We start from the raw sequence: 24,342 nt of genomic DNA, 5'->3' as shown, positions 1-24,342 counted from the left end.
TGAGTCAAGGAAATATGACAGTTGTCTAGCAGAGTCATAGGAATTTCTTTAGGCACTCTCTTGACTGCTCATCTACAGGTGTCTACTTCACTGTCTCTGCTTTATTGAGTTAAGATCCTTTATGACAAGGAATGGTGTGTACTGATTAATCCTTGTTCATCTTTTCTAATGATAGGTGTTAAATAACAAATGGCATTTTTTCATATATGAAATACATGGTTAACAGAAAGCTATTTGCCTTTAATAGTACCTGGAATGTTGAATAGAAATCTTCTTCAACATTGCCTTCATATGATAGGAGTTCACTTAACCCATGGGCCAACTCCTGTAAAAAGAAATCTGTTACCCGTGTTTTTAAATCAAATAACGTTACCTAAAATAGTTAAGCACGTCTACTTCAGTTAACTTACATGTGAGTAGAGTCGATACACTCCGATTTTGAACTAAAGGTAATATTTGGGATATATTTTCCAAGGAATGTAATGTTTGTTAGTGATTTCTACGACATAAAAGGCTTGGAAAAACTCACTAGAAAAAGTCATATAAGAGGAAAACATCCAGTTGAGATGATGGGGGCATGACTCTGGGATCTGTTCTTAGGTAGCAAGAGTGCAGTTTCCATAGTAAATCACTGCTTTCTGCAACATTACTACTTACGAATTTGTAGTATTTAAAAAATCTGCTGTATTAGGATTCATCTTTTAAGCATAAATACACACAGTTCATATATGTTAAGTGGTTCCTACATTTGTTACAGTGCTCTCCTCTGCCCCCCAAAAGTGAGAACAGTGGAAGAAATAGTTTCCTGTAACTCATGTTATCCATGAACAAATATTTACAAACAGAAAAATTAATGCATTATTAAAAAATGTTTCACGTTTTATGAAAAACATTATAGTTTAATTTATTTTAAATTATTAGAAGAAAAGGTAAACAACAGAATAGTTAGATTTTACATACATAATACATTTTCCATTCCATTAAAGTCAGAAAATTTTATACAAATCTAGGCTGGCACAGATTTGGTATGCTTGTCATCCTTCAATTATTAATAAAAATTATGGATGCTGAAAATTATAATTGGGAGTTTGAAATTTTTAAGAACTCCAGGGACTAGTAGGTGAACCCAAGGGAAAGGACTTCTCATCTTTCAGAGGTGAAACTTTTAATGACAAAGTTAATAGGTCATGAAGTTATATATTCAGATCTGTTTTATTTAGGACTACAGGCCCTTTATTTCCAGACTTTGTAGTTTCAAACCCCTATTTTTGTGGAGAATTTTTTTTTTACCTGTACTGTCAGTCTTAGACTCTTAACTATAATATACTATTTAATGATTTTTAATGATTTTGTAAACGTGTAATTAAAAAAGAGTATGTGAAGATACTGAATACTATTTTTATATACCATTTGAATACCCTGGGCTTGTTTAATACAACATATTCGGGAGTGACTTAAGCAGAAGAGATATTACAGTTGCTGATTCAAGGTTATTCTGGACTCTCTTCTATTCTCATCTAACACCCTCAAGTGTAATTTTCACAAGACTGTGTTGGGAAGATTTCTTATTGTTGCCACTGGACAATTCTAGTGCTTTGTCTAAGGAAACAGTTGAGTATTACTGCACTTATTACTGTATTTATTAACAGCACACACTAGGCTCCATCGTTGAATATTTCACTTACTTTCTGTACTTTTCATCCTGTGTTCACATATACTGTCCTTAAATTAAGAAACCAGTCTACTTCTACATGTTTCTCTTTGCTTTCCTGTTACTCTTCTTAGAAACATACAGTGTACAAATGGGTAAACAAAGATTTGAATAAAAAAGCATTAAAAATTTTTATGGATATATTTACCCCATGTGAAATGGAAATTAGGTAGCAACGTTTAATAGGTGCTATTAATAAATAATCCATTCATAAAAATTAAAAAAAAATTACCCACATTCCACTACTCTAACACAGCAGTTTTTCTACATCCTTTTAATCTTGATTAATGCATGTATAGAAACTTAATTTCTTCTACAGCTGATCTCCTGGTATATGCAGAATCTTGATTCATTAAAGAGCCAACATAAGAATATGAAATTAGTGCAGTGGAATCTTCAGCTCCATAATATAAAACAATGTTTTGGTATGGTTATTCATAAAATATCCATTATTATTGACAACAACAATAAAATTGGACCTAAGTGAGCCAAATTTGAATAACTTTAATCATAAAATTAGGCAATTTATTGGCCAAAACCAGTAATAAAATGAGAAGACTGGTAACAAATTTGACAAAAACTGGATATGTGAGACAAAAAAAATCACAAAAATCTAAAATGAGACAGTAACTCAGATATCAGTCTACTCCCAACATTTTACAGATAAAAAATTAAGTGAATCATCCAGAGTCATAGCTAGTGTGTTGCGGATACAAGACCATAAAAGGGAGACCTTTCAGTTTCTTAATCAGATCCTACTCTATTAACTTGAGTAAACTCTCATATCATACTTTTTTTTCTAACTACTAAGTCTAATAAAAATGTGGCTTTATGCTCTTAATTGAAAATATCCCAAACTAACTTCCAAAAATGTGCCTTGTATCAACCCACTGAGGAGTATAAAGAGTAGTTTTCTAACCAAACACGTGTTCTGGACGCGTTTCTCAACTTTCACAGGAAGGCACCAACCCTGCACCAAACTCATCGGGCCATTAAAACACCGGGGTATTTAGATAGGAATACTTAGCAACAGAGATTCTCCACATCTAGGCTATTTGCCAAAGACTTTACTGAGAATTTCCTGCTGACCAATAGTTATGAAAACTCAGCTGTAAAAAACATGATCATAGGGGTTTGTCAGAAGGATATGGATACTATCCACTCCTCTACTAAATTTTAATCTTGGATTAAATCTGATGATCAGAAATCTAATTTCTGAATTGAGGAATGTTATAAGAGACAGTACCATGAAATTCATTTGTTGTCTTCATTTTAGAGACATTTTTGCAGATACTATTAACGATACTGCACAGTATCATCTTAATAAGAATCCACAGAAGTAATCAAGTACCAAGAACTTTATTATCCCATGTAATCCCCCATATATAAGTTTTGCTATCCCATTGTTCACATAAGGAAACTAGAGTTCAGAAAGATTAAACAACCTATCCAAGTTCACAGGACTGTAAGTGGCAGAGCTCACTTCAAAGCCTGTTCCACTATGCTGCAAGAGCTTAGGGGTGCTGCAAAGTGGGTGATGTGTCTCTGAGGAAGGAGAAAGACGAAAAAGGAGATGGGTTCCAAAGGTAGAGAGAAACCATATTTAAAAGTAAGAATAGCATTAGAAGGATAAAGGCTTCAGGTAGAAGAGAGATGATTTAGCATTAAGGAATAAGATGCTAATGACTTTATACTTACAGGCATAATTTGACATAAGTCGTCAGTGGTCACACTGCAGATGCCTACTGGTGTATTCTGATCACTAGGAATGATGGGAGGGCTCAACAGTTTCTTGTAACAGCAGGGGGGGAAACGAATATCCAAGGTAATGCTGTTATAAACAGCTAGTCCCATAAGCTATGCATACTGAATGTTAAGCATTAACATAAAATCCATGACAACAAATGTGTTTTGAATTATGCATCAGTATATTTCTTGCACAGTTTTTTCAGATCTAACACCGACTTTAATTAATCCCACATACTTCCTTTCCTTTATTTTCCATAATATAATTCCTTGATTACCAAAAGTCATGTGAAAAGAGGGAAGGGTTCAGGTGGCAGTATTTGACGATTTCCCTAGAAAAATTCATCTAAGATCATAGTAGATAACAACTTCAGACATTTCATAAATTGTTTAACATACAAGGAAACATTTTCTAAATTTAAACAATTTTGGTGATTTTATAAGTAGCAGCAATTTATTCAGAACTCGATGCAGAACACACTACTAATTCTGGTGATCATTTTGCTATTTTAAAACTAACTACAGACTATGTAAAGACAGCTGAACTGAGTAAACCATATGGATACACACACACAAACGCACACACATGCTACTGGTAAGCTAATAAGACAATCAGTTTCCTACAGAAATAGTTGAAAGGGCTTTATTACCTGGGGTTTACTCAAAGTGCTGAAGTTAAAAAGCTATAGATGTTTTTTAATATCTAAACCCTGCCCCACTATATATTATTTATTACTTATATGGAAGAATTTAACTTATCCATTTGCTGAAAGAGGTTTTTAAAAAATTTTTTCAATGTTTATTAATTTTTGAGAGACAGAGAGAGAGAGAGAGAGAGAGAGAGAGAGCGCGCGCGCATGCGCACAAGCAGGGGAAGGACCGAGATAGAGACACAGGATCCAAAGCAGGCTCTGGACGGTCAGCACAGGGCCTGACTTGGGGTTTGAACCCACGAAAAGAGGGGTTTTAAATGTCATATTTCAACCGTCAAATAAAGACTACTATATCAAGTTATTAAGGAAATCATTAATTTTATAGGCTCAAAAGGAAATCTAAACATATGGGCTGGCTAAATTACTGAAAATCATTTTTAGAAATTGGAAGGGGCGCCTGGGTGGGTCAGTCGGTTAAGCATCTGACTCTTGATTTCAGCTCAGGTCATGATCTCACAGTTGTGAGATCGAGCCCCAAGTTGGGCTCTGCACTGAGCACAGAGCCTGGTTAAGATTCTCTTCCTCTTGTGCATGTGTGTGTTGTATGTGTGCATGTGTGTGCTGTCTCTCTCAAAAAAAAAAATGTTTTTTTTTTGTTCTGTTTTTTTAAAATTTTTTTTTCAACGTTTATTTATTTTTGGGACAGAGAGAGACAGAGCATGAATGGGGGAGGGGCAGAGAGAGAGGGAGACACAGAATCGGAAACAGGCTCCAGGCTCTGAGCCATCAGCCCAGAGCCTGACGCGGGGCTCGAACTCACGGACCGCGAGATCGTGACCTGGCTGAAGTCGGACGCTTAACTGACTGCGCCACCCAGGCGCCCCATCTCAAAAAAAAATGTTTAATCGGAAGACAAGCAGTATTTCAATTTACTAAAGGCAGAACACAAGTTAATAATAATTTAAGGAATAGATACGTTATTTTATAGGTAGCCATATCGACAGAGACTGAGCAGTGTATTCAAGGGACAGATAGTGAAAATGAGCTATAACATACTTCTGTAATTGCGATAATAACAATAATGATAATGACCATAATATACTTATAGTTACCATTTATGATCATCTACCAGAGTGACAAGTTCCAAGCATTTTTGATTAAAAATTAAAAAAAAATCTTAACTCTGAAGGCAGGTTTTTAAGAGTAGGCTCATAAGATTTGCTACAGGGCACTTTCATATGCAGAGTACAGTGTTTCATTTCACAGTAAGTCAGCTGCGCTGGTTGAAGCAGGGGTGAGACAAGGATAGGGAGGTTCTGCTGGGCCACTGAGGGAGGCATCATGTAGTGCAAACAGGGTAGGGTTTGAATACCATGCGTCAATGCCCTTTTTGGTAAAAGCCATTCTAGTTTTTAAAAACTGGTATACTATGGCTCTTCATGCAATCTTCGAAACATTTTTATAATTATTGTTATAGGTTTCCCTATAACATTTCTTGTAAACTCCAAAGCCTTACTGTATATAAAAATGAACTATTTGGAATGCAATGCTGTCAGAACTACTAGCACAACAAATCTTTGGAATTGAAATTTATAAAGTGAAAATACGTTATAGAACCAACTACATCTTCTCAATTGTCATGTGTGTTCTCAATTTTTACTTCTCCTCACCTTTGGTAGATCTCTCACCTACGTAGATGATCACAATCCATGTGATCTCACAACCATCTCACATTTTTCCTATATATTATCGTGCTTTTTGGGCATCAATCTCACTTTCCATAGTTTTGTCATGTGTGTGCATGTGAGATAAAGACACATAATAATGAGATAGTAGTGGCTATAATAATTTAATTTAGATTTAATAAATTAACTTGAAATATGCAGCATATGTAAATATGCTTACTGTGCTTGCTCTTTTGGGTAATGATTGGATAGAAACTAATGCCTATTTGCCAAAGAAGCTAATTAGTAAGCTCATGACTTAATGTATAATACCATTCTAAAAATGTGATGGCTAAGTAAGCTCTAATACTTCATTATAAATATTAGAAAGTCAAAATATCACCCAAATCTAAGCTGTGATAAGAATGTAAAGTATAATAAACATATATATCAGGGAATTCAAATAGCTCATACTCATAGTATAGTGAGAAGCATCTGTGACTCAGGCCTTCAATGAAACTGGAACGTGCAACAAATGATTACTGTAGATAATACAAAATAAAACCATAGGTCTAAGAACTGGTAAGCGTTCTATTTTGTGGAACTTGGCACTTCAGACCTTTGGACATAACAACATATACAAAATTTCAAATCAAGTTTATTCTCTTAATGTGTGGTTTTCTCCCTACTACCTTTTCTTCCATCTACTCTCTCAGTTTTAATATACAATCCTCAGGATTTATTACAAGTATAAGAGACATTCCAAGCCCTCTCTAAGGTCATTCCTGACTGCTGAAGGTGTCCTCCCTAACTCCTGGGGTGCCCTCTGCTTCAATCAAGGCCCCCCACACTGCTCTGTAACAAGCCCAGCACAATGCAGCCTGTTTTCTAGCCATTCTCCCAGTCACTCCAGCCCTGTGCTAATCAGATAGAATGGTTCCATTTTTAAATCTCTATCTTGTCTGGGAAGAATACACTGACCCTTCCTTCTCCAAACTCCTTACCACTTCGTGTCAAATAATCATGTGACTCTGAGAATTGATGACCTTGAATTGGTGGTCATCTGCCCATCTAGAGAACCTTCTTAAAGGTGGATATTCTTCTCTCTTTTAAGCTAGTTATCTCCAGTGCTAGCTCACTTATTTACTCTTCCCTCCTTTCTTCCACCGACGATTATATTTCTTAGAATTAAAAGAGCTAATGCGGTAGGTATCTTTTCCAATCTCCTACCCAGTGCAGGAATGCCACCTTCAATACACCGGAGAAGCATCAGAGGATGGCACAGAGGATGTAAATTAATTTACATAATTAAAAAAACACTTTAAATAACAACATATACTTTAAATATTCCCACTCTATTCAATTTAAAATTTTTATGGATGTCTCAGGATTTGGGGGAATATTAAAGACGTAGATTTAATTTCCACAATTTCAATTTATTAAACTCAGTGAAATAAGCACAAGGTAAAAGAACAGAAAAACAGTTCATTATGAATGGGAAAGATACTTTTGTTTTAAAAATATCTTAATTTTCTAATAATTTAAATAATATATGAAACAAGAACTGTTTTTATTTTGAGATCATGTTTTCAGAGAAAAATATAAAAAATTCATAATTCCTTTCAATTAAGTCTGCTGACATATAACTGTGATATACTGTGATACTGCAAATGATTAAAAGTCTATTAGCAAATTTGACAAGAATATTTAATCTGCAAGACTTAATGAGAAGTTTTCCAAAATTCTGATAAAATTTAAAATTTCTAGTCTACTAGCACCTCCTAGTGGAAAGTTTAAAGGATACAATTCCAACCAATCGGAATTCAGAATAGTTATCACATTTAAAACTGCTAAACCAATGGCAGTGTGAATCCTTGTGATATGTAAACATGCCTGGAAAAAAAAAAAAAAGAAACATTTCATTAACATGACTGATTAAAAAAAATCAAAGTACTAAAAATGTACATGATATCTCAACTATTAGAAGCAAAACATTTCAGCAACAGTTATTGTTATAAACCATCTTTCATGGTAAAATATATAAAATATATACACAAAGAGTGTGTAAGAACCTTTTACTGTTTATTGGTATCTTGAACCAAGGGTATATATGCATTAAAAAGATAGAAACTAAATTAACCAGTTGATTTTCTTTTATAAAAACAACAATGTATAATTTATAAGTTATGATCAAAATTAATTATGAGGATTATCTGGAGATTTTAATTTATCCATGTCATCTCTATTTTCCATTGCCAGAAAGAGGTTATATCTACATATATACAAAATAAAAAGTAAGAAAAACACTTAAAACTGTTTGAAGAAAAATATTTTATAGATACTAAGGACTGTATAGGTGTTTTCTCTAAATAAAAAATAAAATTTAAATTTCAAGTTTACTTTTGTCTTAAAAAATTAATGAATTCTTATTTATGAAAATGGCTCACAATCTAACGAAAAAGCCCTCAGCTATTAGTGTAAAGCAAGCTGCCATCTTGTTTCTAATTCTGAATGTTCTTTTTTCAATGACAAATTTTCATGAGTTTGATTTATTCAGGAAAGAGGTGGATGTTGCCTTGCAAATATATACTTACAGTCTTTATACATTTTGTATATGATTCCCAGTAAGGTAACAAACATTTTGATCATCAATTTGGTCACTTTTAAAAATATAAACAAAAATCCTTAAATTATTCAACATTTTTGGTTGATAAAAAAAAAAAACCAAACAAACAAACCTATAAAGTCATAGGGTAGGTGAAAAATAAGTCACTACTTGAATCTAACAATTATGAAGAAACACCAGTTCATAAAAATTAAATGCTCACCATAATCTGGATGAAAAATTTGGCGAATTAGAAGAAGGAACCATTCTTTGGTCAAGCCACCCATATCCAAACCAGCTTCCCCTACAAACGTAACTTTCAACTTCTTTTTTAAGTCTGCTCTTTTCCGGGTTAACTATTTGAAGAAATTATATTATAGAGAAGAACAAAGAGCAGTAAAAAGGAAATTAACTTTTTCAATTCTGGGAAATGTGGTAAGCAATCTTTATCTTTCTTTACAATGTCATAAAACTCACTCCATTCATCCATTCATCCAGTAATTTGTCAGATACTACGTGAATTAAGCATTATTATGTCTGTCATATAGATGAAGAGAAAGATTAAGAGAGATCAAGTACTTTGCCCAAAGTTACTGTCTCCTGGGTTCCTACACTGCCTCCAAGATTTTAATTTAACAGGTTATATCATAAAATAATTAATTTCCTTTTCTTTAACTTTCCTTCCTGATTTTAAAAATCACATAATGACATCAGCCATTATCTTATAACAGCCACATGAAGATCTGGCTGAAGCACTGTAAACACATGAAGCTCTGTAATATACACACATACATACAATCAAAGTACCTCTGAGCCTGAGTATACTTAATATACCCTGTAGGTCAGACCTCTATAGATGAGTAATCTCAGGCCTGGAGAAGTTAAAATGACTTGTTACCCACCCAACCAGTAACAAAGGTGGGTCTAGAATCTAAGTTACATATTCAGAAACACGAATTACTCATTTTCAGTGTTCAACACAAAATCCTTTTCTGGGGAGTTAACAACAAACCATTAAGAAACATAAATAATGAACATAAGGCTTAATTGTGAATACACGACTGATTTTAACTATGGTATCAAAATATAAGGATGCACACCTACCGACATACAGAAATGAAAAACAGATTACTAAGATTTCAGTAATACACCATGTTGTAGAATTTACTTAAAGTTTTAATCAATTAGTTCCATGTTGGAATAAATGATCTATACCTCATCAAGCGAATCACTAACCAGATGTGTCCGTCTTACTTTCATATTTAGAAATAGCATGTTCATATCAGGTCTCTGTCTTCGAGATACTTTATCCACCAGACTTTGCTGATTAAAAAAGAAAAGCAAACATTTTACTTTTTAGTTTTTACTTAGACTATAATTTCATTTAAAACATTTAAGCACTTGACTAAAAATCAGTTGTATCCTTCTCTATGCCCTCTCTCATATAAATATTTTCATAAACTCAATTATACAAATTATTATTATTATATATTTATATATTTTTTTCATTTTGAAATAATGATAACCAAACGGGGTCCAAAAGGGAGGACCAAAAATAATTCACCTTCTATAGTAAAGTATGTTGCATATCAGTTTCCATATGTCTCATCTTTTAAACGGTAAGTCTTTCTGTCCAATAGATACAAACAAAGTGGGAACATTTGAAATGAGGTACATACTACTGATGACAAGCTTGGCTTAAGCTTTTTAAACAGTACTGAATTTACTCTAAAAGCACAATTAGTCTACTTTTAGAAAATAATAGTCAACATTTATCAGAAACATTAATAAGGTCCATACCCTTTGTCCCAATAATTCCAATTCTGGGAATTCTAAACACAAAAACTATTTTATACAGTGAGATGTTCATCACAGCATCACCTATAAAAGTGGAACTTTAGAAATATTCTATATATGAATTTACATAATGGAATCTAATACTATTAAAATGGATGGTTATAATTATATAAATACCATGAAAATATTCAAGAAAGGTACAAGTGAAAAAATACGGGAACAAAACTGTGTATACAAAATGGTTTCAACTCTATTGCCTTTTAAAAATAATACAGAGAAGGAATAGCAGAAGAAAATTTACCAAAATATTAACAATTGTTATGTTTGGCTAATGGAAATGTAATTTAAAAAAATCTTTTTTTCATGGTTTTTCAAAATATAAGTAATGAGTATGTAAAAAACATTAAAGATATCTATTAGAAATACATAAATATTTATCATATAGCATCTACAAGCTTGTATAATTTATTTAATTAATTTTATATAATTTATCTAAATAATTTTTATCAGACTACTTCATCTTCTTTGGTAGCAAAGGAAAATTACAGACTAGAGATGAACATTTCAGATATTTTAAATACATGCAGCAAAGTGCTTTAGTAGATAAAATTTTAATACCAAAAATCTACATAACACTATACTCACGATTTTATAGATTACTATAATAAAACACTCTAATTCAGAGCACTTCATCTCTGTATTTCCAATTCTAAAGACTTTTCCTTTTTATTTTTGTTTCCTATTTTAGAAATTTTATTCTTTTTAAAAATTTATTTGTCTAAGTGATATAACGTACAGCATAGGGAATATAGTCATGACACTGTAAAAACTTCATATGGTGACAGATGGCAACTAGACTTATCATGGCGATCATTTCATAATGGGTAAAAATATCGAATTACTATGATATACATCTAAAACGAATAGGATGCCGTTTGTCAGTTATACTCCAATTAAAAAAATTATTATTTTTTTTAGTTTCACATTTACAGGGTAAATATTAGTTAACATACAGGGTAATATTAGTTTCAGGTGTAGAATTTAGTGACTCATCACTTATATACAAACCCAGTGCTCATCACAAGTGTCCTCCTTAATGCCCATCATTCATTTAACCCATCTCCTCCAACCTCCCCTCCAGCAACCCTCAGTTTGTTCTCTATTGTTAAGAGTCAGTTTTATGGTTAACAATAAACCATAAAACCACGTTTTATGAACCACGTTCATTTGTTTTGTTTCTTAAATTCCAAGTAGGAGTGAAATCACATGGTATTTGTCTTTCTCTAAAGGTTTTTAATAGTGTTTTTCTTCCTTCCCTGGGTCTTCCCTTTGATACTCAAAAAGATCTATACTCCTGGGGTAGTATCCTACTGTCCTCTTTCCTATGTTCTGTTCCCAGTCTAGCTCCTGGAAAGCCATAGCTCTGGAAATAATCCGCAAACAAATTTATACTAAGATGCTAATGGTAGACAAGGTTTAGTGGCTACTCCTCCCATCAGGAACTAATATTTAATAGAAAATACTTCAAACAAAAGAAGAAACCCCCAAATGGTAGAATTTGGGACACAGTCTGATGAGGAAGTTATTTTTGTTGGGCAATCTCTTTCGCAACTTCAGATAAGCTCTTGTTTACATTAACTACTTGTAAGGCTGTCTGTCCTTGGGTCAAAATGATCACCAGTCATTAATTCCAAGTGGTGTGACAATTTACAAGTTAAAATGTTGGGAAACACCCATAGTAACACATAATTCCACTTAAGTCTTCGATCTCTACTCATTTGTGTCCATTCTCTGTGGAAGACGCCTGTGACAGCGTCTACAGCTGCCACTCTCCTTTTAATTAGAAAAAAGTTCCACAGAAGATACCTGATGTTTCAAAAATGAGTGCCACAGCAGAAAACTGCTCAGAGGAACTAAGGGAAACTTCTAGCTATTTCAGACTTTTTGTTTTTACAAATGTACAAAATCATAGCCCTAGGCAAAAAAAAGTACTAAAATTGCATAAAATTGTAACTATTGGCTGCATTTATGTTCTGTTCCCAGTCTACCTCCTGGAAAGCCATCACACTGGAAATATCCAGCAAACCAAGTTATACTAAGATGCTAATGGGAGACAAGGTTTAGTGGCATGAAATTGCATAAATGCAACTAATAGAAACTGCCAAAATGAGTAGCTCTATAGACTAATATTTGAACCAATATCTACCTGAGATTAAGTAATAATTCTGATGCCAAATATACCTGTTTAAATTTACTTTTCAGGGGGGTTAGTGGCTTTGGAACTCCCTTGGTACACACAGGCAAAAACGTTTCTTCTAATATTCTCATAGTCAGTGTAAGCTGACTCTGGGGTGTCACCAGTCACTCAAATCTTTTGTCCTGCTCTGTGACAGAAAAAAATACTCACCTTCTGGGAACTGAATTACTTAAAAATAAACATTTCTTATTTTTAAAAGCATTTTGAAGTATTATAAATTATACTTTAGAATTGTTTTTATATTCTTGGAGAAGACATGGAAATCATTTCTTTTTATTCTGAGGATCTCTTTTTATCTTTAGAAGACTACAGCCAACCTTTCTTCTAATTTTTAAAGTAGTGTCATGAAAGCAGATACTCCAAATATATGAGCATTTAAATATATAGTCTAGCATTCTAATAAAAGAAAATCTGCTCCTTCAGAGCAGTATCTATTAGATAGATCTGTATCTATTAGATAAAATACGTAGTTTTCGGGCGCTGTGCTGAACCACAGGTGGCAGGGGTGGTAAGGATAGGCCTAGAGATCAACTTCATCCGAACGCACGATCTGCCTACAGCCAGTCTGACTACCATCCCAGTTTCTATGGGTCTCCATGCATTTTGGTTCCCTGAGAATCGATAAAATGTCTTTCACTTTTTTTGGACTTATTTCCCAGTTTCCCAACATTGTACATCTTATAACTTTCGGGTTATTTCTGTTGGATTTTCATAAAACTTAGGGAATATTCCAGTGGTTTGAGAGGTTTGCTCGTAAGGACACGCCTGGCCTTCCTATAGTTCCCACCAGTGCTCTGACTGCCATGGAGCTGGAATATGGTCTCCACAGAATGGCATCCAACAAGTTCCCAGTACTTTGGATCTGTGAGAGGCTTCCAATCTTCCTGCTCTACTCATAATACAGTGAGAATTTGATGAGGGCTATCTCTTTCTTGTATAGTGAACAGGTTTAAGCACTTCTGGGGAGAGTTAGAAAATGAATTTTACTTTGAACATTTCCTGATTATGCTAGAACAATTCACAAGACACTTGATTTATTTATTAAATTATGTACTATATTGATTATAGTCAGCATAAATACATTTTTGTAGCTGGCTTACCCTTGCGATGCTTATCATCTGTTGCTCTGAGTCTCTTTGAATAATGATTTTTTTTGCAGCTATAGAAATAACGAATGGGTACTGACAGAAGGAAAACCTGCTCAACAAGTGAAAACAGAAAAAGCAAAATGGTGTATTTTTAGCAAAATTATACTAAGGGAATCTAAGGTACCCCTCCTAACAATATAAAACATTACGTTTGTATTGTGTTTTACCATTTACAAAATGATTTTATGTGTATCATCTCTTTCAATCCCCACAGCCTTGTGAAGCATAGATCATTACTAGATGCACTATGCTTTCATCCTCTAGAGCAAGCTACATCGAACGTTCTGAAACGTGCTCATCACTTACATGGTTTATACAGAAAATTTCAGTTTATGAATAGTCACCTGTAGATCATTACCTGTGAAAATATGGCCGACACCAAAACCAGGAGGCAGAAGTGCTAATGAAGGAGGATTAGGACAGAAAATTCATGTGTGGAAATTATTATAAAAATCCATTATTACATGGATATTTCTGATGTGCAAGCTTCACTGTATTTAATGATGTAGTTGAATTGAATGGTATGTATTTGTAAAGACACACAACATTATGATCAAAGGTCATGAATATAACTAACTTCCTTCCTGGATCAGAGCTGATCTTATGTTAATAAAAGAGCCACAAACTATCCCAAGAGAAATGCCTTTAGAGAGAACTACTATGGCAACCGTGACACTTCAGGAGCCAGCCTTTCACCAGAAGTGGCTGCAATCACTCCATCAGTTACAGCTGGAATCCACTCAAGTACAGTCAAACCCTGGGTGCAAAGAAGGCATTATGAGGAAAAAGGAGATAGCCCTAGTGTGAACCACAAATAAAGCAGCTTTCTCCAAGAGGCGACTGTCAATTAATGAGAGCTGTTCAGTACTAATGTGTAATAGTTATGAATCACTAAGTGCTAACTAAAAATCTGGAAATAAAACAGGTACAATGAGCTTAGCAGGATATATAATGGTCTTATTCTGTACTTTCAAACAGTGTGTCTCAACCTTGTCCTAGTCATGCACACAGAAAAATGGTACTAAGCAAATAAACTGATGTGGCTGCTCATGGCCAAAGGTGACTTGCTCTAGGGCTCCAGGTCCCCCTCTAAGTCCAGGCTGGCTTCCCCAAACTGAAAGGATCATAGGATCAAAACTCCCCTGTAACTCATTCTGGTACACCAATGCTGTAGCCCAGTGGTTAGAAGAGCTCTGTATTAAAAGATGTCACTGAAATATGCACAGTAACTTTTGGAATTGTTCTGTCTACAACATTACAATTATATTAAAGGTGGAGGAAAAAAGTGTCTTTGTAAAATAAGTCAGCTTTGCCAAAAGAACATCCATCAGACAGAACAAGGTCCCCAGAAACAGTTCTTATCTGGTTCTGAGTGTTCAGATATGGACTGGGATATGTCCATAAGGCCAGTCTATAGTTTTGGCCAATTCTAGTAGAAAGGGTCCCTGGTGGACTGAACCAATTTATAAAGTAATCTGGGGTTTTGAGGATACTTATATCCACACTATATCTCTTAATCTCCTTTAGAATAAACACACTCTCCAGGATATCACATGGTCTGGGATTAAATTATGTTTGGGACAGTCTCACTGGTTTAATTCAAATTATGAATGTGGATATAGGTGCAGTGTATTAAAGAATTTGGTCAAGTGTTTAAAAAATCTATTATACTATTGTAGTAAGTACTTTGTGGTGAAGCCCCTTTGCTGTAACACCCCTTCTTTTTATATTGTGTATAAAGGATACTTTTTCTGCAGAATAAAGTAGGAAAGGAATGAAATGTATGTGTGTATGTGCACATGTGTGTGATTGCTGTGTTAGATCAGGCACTGGCAAACTCAGGCCCGTGGAACAAATATGGCCTACCACCTGTGTTCGTATAGAAAGTTTTCTGGGACACTGATGCATGCATTTATCTATATATTATCTAACACTGTTTTTGTGTTACAGTGGTACACTAGAGTTGGTATAGTCCAAAGAGCCAAAAATATTTACCATCTAGTTCTTTAGAGAGAAAGTTTGTGACCACTGTACTGGATGATAGCATATAGAAGAAGACGACATAAGAAACTTGCATACTAAGATACAACTTTTCCCTTCTTAAAAAGATGTTGTTAATCAAACCAAAGCCAAGTTAACATGTATATAAACTCAAAACGTAAGAAAAAGATGCCTTAAGAAATATAATAATGTTTCAGGACTGGATATCCAAAGTTTATATATAAAGTCATATGCAGATTTAAATTTATTTTTACAAATTTAACATCCAGTCATTGTTTTGAACAGTATTTCATTTAGGTAAGTAACCAAAATGAGCTTTTGAGCGTACCTGTGAGAGTTTCCAAAGCTCTGCCAGGTGTGGTATTCTTCCATGAGATCAATGTGATCCAATGTAGAATTATAGAAATCAGTATAAGGAATAAGGGGAGGGTGAACCAAACTGTTTGCAGTATCTGTAAAGATAAATTCTAACAATGATCTTTTCCAAAATACACGTGATTCACTCTAATAAGAACACTTTAATGTCCACCAGATAGACTTTATCTAGAAATTCCTATTTTAAGCAATTGTAGTTCTGAAGTTAAAAGGTAGTTTTAAAACTATGGTCCAAATGCAGCCAATAGTTTCTTGCTTTTATAAAATAACTTGTGGTGGGGACTAGAAGACTATAGTAAAGGGAGAACACAGATGGTCACTTTCTCCCACCACTTCCCTGTCAGTGTGTTCTCTCCTAGGAATTCTCAGGAATCAATGCAAGTTCCTGTTTCCTTATGGGTCACTACTTAGCAGGTCACGTGCAGCAGATGGCCATAACACAGAACACTGCCCAATAAAATGCATAAAGCTTTTCCATGCTCATAAATTAACTGTGAAATCTGTTATCAAAACAAGTAGATTACAACTCTTCACTTCAAAGGAAAGTTTTAAAATTTAAGAGAATGCCTCTACAGTACTTTGAGATCCTTATAGAAACGTCCCTAATATTTCACAAAATAGAAGATAAAATCATAAAACCTACTGAGTAAAGACAACACTTTAGATGCTGATGGGATCCACCAGGAGCACTTTGTTATAGGTGGAAATTCTTCAGGCTTTGCAGGAAACAGGCGTAAGGAAATAAATTGCAGCAATCTCTCTACCAATTGTTTGAACCTCTTCTGGGACAATCTGGTAAAGATTTTGAAATAATTCCAATAAAATTCACATTTTCTATTTTGGCAATATATTTGTTAGATATCAAAGTGCATCTTGTACACATACAATTTTAGAATATCCCCTCAAATTTTATTTCTTAAATTGCCAAACATTTGAAAAGATGCAAAATCTTACCTTGAATAGTGTTTCTTGGTTAAATAAGAAATAAACACCAAAATTACTATAAAGTTAGTCTTGAGCATTTCATTTTTAAGGCTTTCAATATGCAGTCAATCCTTGTTATTCACACTCAGTATTTGCAAATTCGCCTACTTGCTAAAATTTAATGGCAACCCCCAAAACCGGTATTGGTGGAGCTTTCATGTGTGGTCATTTGCAGATGTGGAGAAGGGCAAAGAATGTGAGTTGCTAGATGTGCATTTTCCCAGCTGAGGTCGAACAAAGAAACACTCTCCCTTCTTGTTTTAGCTTTCATACTGTAAACAGGTATCCTTTATACAATTTACTCAGTGTCATGTTTTCCACACTTTTGTGCTTTTTGCTGTAATTCTGGTGTTTTAAAAGTTCCCAAAATGCAGTGCTGACGTTCTGTCCAGTGTTCCTAAGTACAAGGGGAATGTGAGGTACCTTATGGAGAATAAACTTGTGTTAGACAAAGTTTGTTCAGACATTATAGTGCTGTTGGTCATAAGTTCAATGTTAATGAATTGACAACTTATATTAAATAAGATATCTTTACAGAGAATGGAGATAAAGCAAGATTATGTATTCATTGGTTGATGGAAATGCTATGACCCACAGCTCACATGAACCTAACCATGTCATGTCTCATGGGAACAATGGTTCAGTATTTGTTAATTCACTGTTAGCAGCAACTTTACAGAACACGAATAACATGAGTAATGAGAATCCACTGTATTTAAAAATAATTTTGAAAATATTTTGCCTCTAATATTTTCTCAATCATAGAGAAAAGTCACTGTTTATGTGAGTATAGTTCTATGAAAAAACATACTGTATTTTTAAAAAATTGATATTGATGGCTAATCTATATTTTATGATGATGTTATTAGGTAAGGAAAAGACACTATGTGTCTTTACTGACATAAAGATAGGAAATTAAAAAACACACACTGAAATAGTAGTATCTGAGCAAATCCAGTCACCATCTTTGAGATATATGAAAACCAATGACAGGAAGGTGAGAGCAGTGGACAGAAATCTCAACAGCTTGCACCAGCAAGTGGTTACCTGCCCTCTCTGTGGTACTAACATATATGTTTATAACTGGCTTTGAAATGCTGTTAATTAGAAGATCATTTCTAAAGACCTGAAAACATTTAAATATATTTGGTTATAAAAGCACTAATATCAAACTTGCAACTGTACGATTATAAGAGTTCTTATTAGTATCATAGAATGATTTACTTTTTAAACCAGTGAACTAGGAAATGATGATCAGCTTCCACTAAGGTAGCTATCTGTCGTAGCAAGTGAGCATAGATGACATACGTAGATGTGTTATTAAATTGAGGATTCTGAAAAAGATATTAAAGATAATTGTGTTAAAATTTTGTTAACATGTAAAAGGAAAGACACTATGCTTAATGAGCTAAGTGGTAAATTAGGAAACTACATTTGAGATTAGGAAATACTGGGTGAAATTCTAGAAAACAATAATCTATTTGTTTGATTATTTAATTAACAGATTCTTAGATTTTGGCTATGGTACAGCAGAAAGAGCATGGGCTTTGAAATTAAGACAGATCTGGGTCTGAGGACTGATTCTACCACTTAGGCATGTTTCTTAAACTTTGATTCTCAATTTCCTCATCTGTAGAACAGGAATGATAATACCTATCTTACTTGTTTAAAGTAGTAAAAAAGAAAATGTATGTAAGGCTCCTAGCTCAGTGGCTGTTATAAGTGATGGCAAAATCACTGTCATCCAATTTAAAAACCTGGTTCTTCCTTGATTAAAAAAAAAAAAAAAAAACAATGCTGGAAAAATGAAATAAAAGCTGGTTGTGAAACTTTGGCCATTATGAAATGAGTTAGTTGCATATCTCACAAAGAACAAGGAGAGAACCATATAACAGCTTTCGACAACTTTCAGATGTTAAAGGGACACTGAAGGAGTACCTGAAGGCTAAGCAAAACCTCTGGTTATATTTCCAAAATCTAACACTCTTCTCACGATGTGCATTTCAAAACGTCATGGAAGAAAGGATTATTATTGAAAAATAAACTGAAATTGTGGGAAATAAGAGAGCACCATGTATTTTCAAAATTGACTTACTGGCAAGCACAAATTCAAATTCAGAGAATGCCCTCAGTTGATAGCCTCACCTAGTGGTGCTCAAGAGAAGGTATCATGGGCAGAGGGGACTGCTAATTAATATACTCACTTAACAAATCTGAACAAGCTGTCATTTCTCTGGCTCTTACTATCTACATATGTTTCCTCTCTTTCTTCTACCTTTGCCTTTGTCCTCCTACTTCTCTCTTTCCCTTTTTTCATCTCTCAGCTACCTCTTTTCCATCTTCCTCTTTTTTTCCATTTTTCCCTTCTCCCCTTTCTTTTATTCCTACCATGCAGGTTTCCTTTTACTGGACATAAAATTGAATTGAACACCATATCTTATTTAACATAATTTTTTCTTACCTTTAAATGAGATAAGTACATACACAAGCACCTTTTGTAAATTGTAAAGACTATACAAAAGCAGTAGTATGCTTGCTATGTAATAACATATTTCTTTTTCAAAAAATAATACAAACTAAAAATTGCTTTTCATTTGTATCTCTCACGAGGAAAAAGTTCATCACCTTTGTAGAGCAAATATAAGCAACCGCTTTGATTTTTCCATTAGAACTCCAACAGAAGCATTTACTGAAAATACCTACAGAAGTTAGAAACCTACTAGTTGGGAAATACAATAAAGTTTTGGAGCCCGTTAGAACTAGTGACAAGAAAAGAGGTTGGCTGGAGGAGGAAGAGGTGCTTCCATGCTGCTTGTTACCCAACACCACAGCAGAAAGGCAAGAACTACATTAAAATTTTAATCTCCAAGATAATTTAGCTTCCCATTGTTTATCCGTTATAACTTTAATGTTTGGTTATATTATAATCTAAAAAGTATCAATAATGTTGCCCAAAATACTACTTAGTACTTGATATCATTTCCCTTAACACATGCATAGACCAAGATCTGAGTTAGACAACTTCGATTCTTGCTTTCTTACCTGTAAAAGTATAAAATATGCTCTAAGATCATCTTTTGTTCGTGGACTGTAAAAGAAACAAGCATAATTGATTACAGATTCATATTTGATCTTATAGCATCGAACAAAAAATGATCACTACATGTTTCTGCGAGAACTGAGTTGGTAAAAGCCAAAAATGAGACTTAAGTTAATATGTATGATTACTGAGACAGTAACATTCACGATATGCTGGGAATATAGGTTCCTCTGTGCTTACCCTTGGCTGGTTCTGAAGATAACTACAAAGTGAATTAAGTAGGCTATAACATTTTTGGGGGTAAATATCATGACTAACTCAGGAAGGAGTTAAAAATCTATGAACAATCAACAATTTTAGAACACTTATGTTTTTGTTTTAATAAAGGATAGCTGATATCTCACTTAAAAATACTGATGCACTGAAGTAAGAAAATATGTTTGTGTTTACAGGTCTATTTCTGAAGAGATAGATCTAGAAATGTCTGCAAATCAAATCACACTTTAAATATGTGTAGTATGTTTCAAATTAAATTCTAAATTAAATTCATATTTTAATACCTCTGAAAAATGACTAACTGGTAATTGTCTTCCATGTTAATCTGGATTGTCACATTATCAAATCTGACCAAGAGTTTTTGATATTCCAAAACTGGTAAGGGTTTCTTTTTCACCCTCTCGGGATCGATTGAATACGTTCTCGCAAATACCCGGAAGTAACTTCTTCAATTAAAAATGGTTCACCTGTATGTTAACCAGATGCAATTCATGATCCTTGACTGGGTCCTTGATTGAAAAACAAAACCCAGATATTAAAGAACACTTTTGAGACAACAGGGGGAAATGTAAATGTGGACTGCATTTGAGAGAGTCCTATTAGAAAAATGTTAAATTTGTTTGGTGCGACACAGTGTTATGGTGATGTAGGAGAATGTTATTAGGGAATACACACTGAAGTAATTAGAGGTGAAGTGTCTTCCACTTGCTAAAAAAATAATTACACATGTGCTCACATACATAGGGCGAGAAGGCAAAAAGCAAATGTGGCATTAAATTAACAACTGGTGAATCTAGGTGAAAGATGTACTGAGTTTTCATCATCTTTAAGTTTTCTGTGGTTTGAAAATTTTCAAAATTAAATGCTGGGGGAAAAATGGTTCCCCTCCCCGTATCTCCTTGAATTTCCTTTAAGAAAATAAAATCACTAAATAATTATTTACTTTTCTGTTATAGTTACAAAATAAATCTAAAAACATAAACCATTACCCCAAATGTCCTAAACGACCTTTACAAAATGTGAAGCTACATAATCTGAAAATAAATATATAACATATGTATTAAAATGTGAAAAATGTATACACATATTTTTATAAAAATGTTTAGTCAGTAACATTTCTTTGTAAAATAACTATCTTGACTGAATGAGGATTTAAACTGTTTACGCTTAAAACAAATCTAAACTATTTCTGTCTGTAATATTCTAAATAATTGTCATACTATTTTCTGAATGGGACTATTGTTATGTTTTAGAAATTATATTTGGAAGTATTTTAGGGGCGCCTGGGTGGCTCAGTCGGTTAAGTATCCGACTTCAGCTCAGGTCACTGTCTCGTGGTTCATGAGTTTGAGCCCCACGTCGGGATCTGTGACGACAGCTCAGAGCCTAGAGCCTGCTTTGGATTCTGTGACTCCCTTTCTTTCTGCCTGTCTCCTGCTCACACTCTGTGTCTCTCAAAAAATAAATAAATGTTAAAAAAAATTTTTTTTAAATGCTCAAGGCAATTCATAAATACTAAAATTCCTGGTGACAGGCAAACACTATTTTTTCCATTTTATGGCAATACCATGCCAATTTCCAATTTCCTGTCCTGGGGACTAGTAATCCAATGCAGTACACAGTTCTGCGCACTCAAGTTGTGGCGGGAGATCACAGCTCTAGGCCAGACCGCTTGGGTTCTAGTCCTGACTCCAGCACTTACTGTGTTAACTTGGGCCATTTATGTAACTTTTCTGTAAATTAGTTTCCTCTACTGTGAAATGAAAATAATTGTATTACCCACTTCACAGGCGTGTAGTGAAGATTCAATGAGAAACACATGGATGATTATTAGAAAGGTGCCTAGCGCATAATAGTCAGCGAGCTTTAGACCTTGTTGTTATTCTAATAAGCCCAAAACAAAACAAGATTTTTGGGTAAAGACCACACGCTCTTTAGATAGATCAATGGAATTATCATTTAATGTGTCTCAGGCACGCTTCGGCAGGGCATGTGCTAGGCGAGAAAGCACTGAGTGCTGAGCGCGGACTGAGGCCGGGCAGGGTCAGGCCCCTGGGCTTCCTCATCTCTCCGGAACGCTCCGCATGTGCTAAATCTCTCCATTTTCAGTAAAGCACTACGTGTTTGACCACAACCATACAATTCAAGGAAATGCAAACTTATTACTGGAATGATAAATTAGGAAAAATACTGTTAAGTTAAAAATCACATGAAACTACACAGTGTGATGTCAATTGTTTAAAAAAGGTGACTAGGAAAAAAGATGGCAAAATGTTAACATGTTATACTTTAAAAAAAATGTTTTAATGTTTTATTTTTTGACAGCGTAGAAACAGAGTGTGAGTGGGGGAGGGGCAGAGAGAGAGGGAGACACAGAATTCAAAGCAGGCTCCAGACTCTGAGCTGTCAGCACAGAGCCCGATGTGGGGCTCGAACACACGAACTGTGAGATCATGCCCTGATCCAAAATCTGACGCTTACCCGACGAGCCACCCAGGCGCCTCAACATTTTTATGCTTTTAAATAATACTAGTAGTGCTTTCTCTAAATTTTCTGTAATAACCATGAATTTCTTTGAAAATCAGAGCAATGTTACTTAAAAATACGGAGCACATTTAACATTTAATAATTTTGATATTTTTAAATGGGGCTTAATATAAACATTCGGATTATAATTTAATGGTATTTCTTTGGCTTCAAAAGAAGCTATTATTTACATTATATCCTACTTAAATAATATCATTTTAAATAATATGGACTTTTCAAAGTATATTGTTGTGTTATGCATATCCACAGTTTCAACGTTATCAATCACATGGCCCATCATTCCTTATATAACGATTCAAGATTTAGTTCTAAGAAAAAAATACTTCAGTAGCCAAACTTATATTTCCTTATATTAGAAAGAAGAAAAATTTTGCTCTAGTTACCAAGAAGTCCAAAGCTAAATTTAATGTCCACGTTATTTAATTCTAGATTACAATGTAACTACCCATCCCGTTTTTGTTCCACACACATATCTGTACATAACAAATTTTATATGTAATTTTTTTAATGTGTATTTATTTTTGAGAGAGAGATAGAGTGCAAGTGGGCAAGGGGCAGAGAGGGAGACACAGAATCTGAAGCAGGCTTCAGGCTCTTGAGCTGTCATCACAGAGCCCAAAGCGGGGCTCGAACTCACGAACTGCAAGATCATGACCTAGGCTGAAGTTGGATGCGCAACTGACTGAGGCACCCAGGTGCCCCTATATGCAATTTTAAAGGACTCACAGATCCTCTGAAGCTCACCTATGGACCTTCCTGAGAAGTCACAAATCTCAAGTTAGAAAGCTTTGTCATAAACAGTTTATAATTTCTTTCTGATCTATGTTTTTATAACAACTAAAATTTTTTTCTGAGAGTAAACCACAGACATATATATTAAAGACGTATGGGATGTAGAAATTATCTGTATCAATTAGCTAAATGTAAGTTACAATTACCCTTTCCATTCTCGTAATAGGCTGTTAATGATTCCCTTTAATACCGTCTTCTGAATGTCTTGAGGCTGTAGGCAAAAGAAAATCATAAAATAATTAGGATTAACTACTTAGGTGACTTTTATATGTTAATTATAGTGACAGATCTGTTTCAATAGTTAAAATCTGACTTGAGGACCCAGAACTGCCACTTACGGTGGTATCACTTTCACATCTGAGAGGGCTAGAGCACCAATGACATAAGATTACAATGAGAATGCTCCCCGGGATGGGTCATGCACCACCAACTGCACAAACACATATGGTGGCCCTTTGATGACCAACATCAGTTTTGTATGACTGAAAAACAATTTCACTTTCCCTGGATTAACAGGATAAAATCACGAGCACAAGTCCAAGAGTAGCATGTTTAACAGTATAAAATGTCTGCATATATTTAAATATATGAATACCACCAGAACCAAGTTATAATTAGCAGTTAAACCCACAATCCTATTAAGTGCAATGAAATTATGTTCAATAAAAAAATAAGACTTTTTTTCAGGGGCGCTTGGGTGGCTCAGTCGGTTGAGCGTCCAACTTCGGCTCAGGTCATGATCTCAT

At 34.3% G+C, this 24,342-nt stretch overlaps 1 protein-coding gene across 2 annotated transcripts in view; it reads right to left on the bottom strand.

Annotated features, from left to right (window-relative positions):
* HECTD2 (HECT domain E3 ubiquitin protein ligase 2) overlaps positions 1–24,342 on the bottom strand; it is a 79,435-nt gene that overhangs the window by 15,055 nt on the left and 40,038 nt on the right. For both annotated transcript variants that reach the window (XM_086680356.1, XM_086680355.1), the window contains 11 exons: positions 23,743–23,807; positions 19,984–20,029; positions 18,166–18,275; positions 16,601–16,749; positions 15,911–16,034; positions 13,534–13,630; positions 9,595–9,702; positions 8,603–8,735; positions 7,579–7,667; positions 3,410–3,568; positions 251–325 (listed from right to left, as the gene is read on the bottom strand). In XM_086680356.1, the coding sequence (XP_086536482.1) occupies positions 251–325; positions 3,410–3,568; positions 7,579–7,667; positions 8,603–8,735; positions 9,595–9,702; positions 13,534–13,630; positions 15,911–16,034; positions 16,601–16,749; positions 18,166–18,275; positions 19,984–20,029; positions 23,743–23,807 (1,155 nt within the window). The remainder of the gene's footprint in view (positions 1–250; positions 326–3,409; positions 3,569–7,578; positions 7,668–8,602; positions 8,736–9,594; positions 9,703–13,533; positions 13,631–15,910; positions 16,035–16,600; positions 16,750–18,165; positions 18,276–19,983; positions 20,030–23,742; positions 23,808–24,342) is intronic.

The sequence above is a fragment of the Puma concolor genome, chromosome D2 (genome assembly GCF_028749965.1).
Source record: "Puma concolor isolate L17-30 chromosome D2, mPumCon1.1.hap2, whole genome shotgun sequence".
NCBI lineage: Eukaryota > Metazoa > Chordata > Mammalia > Carnivora > Felidae > Puma > Puma concolor.
Note: the sequence above shows the minus strand (reverse complement) of the source record. Positions and strands in the feature narration are given on the sequence as shown.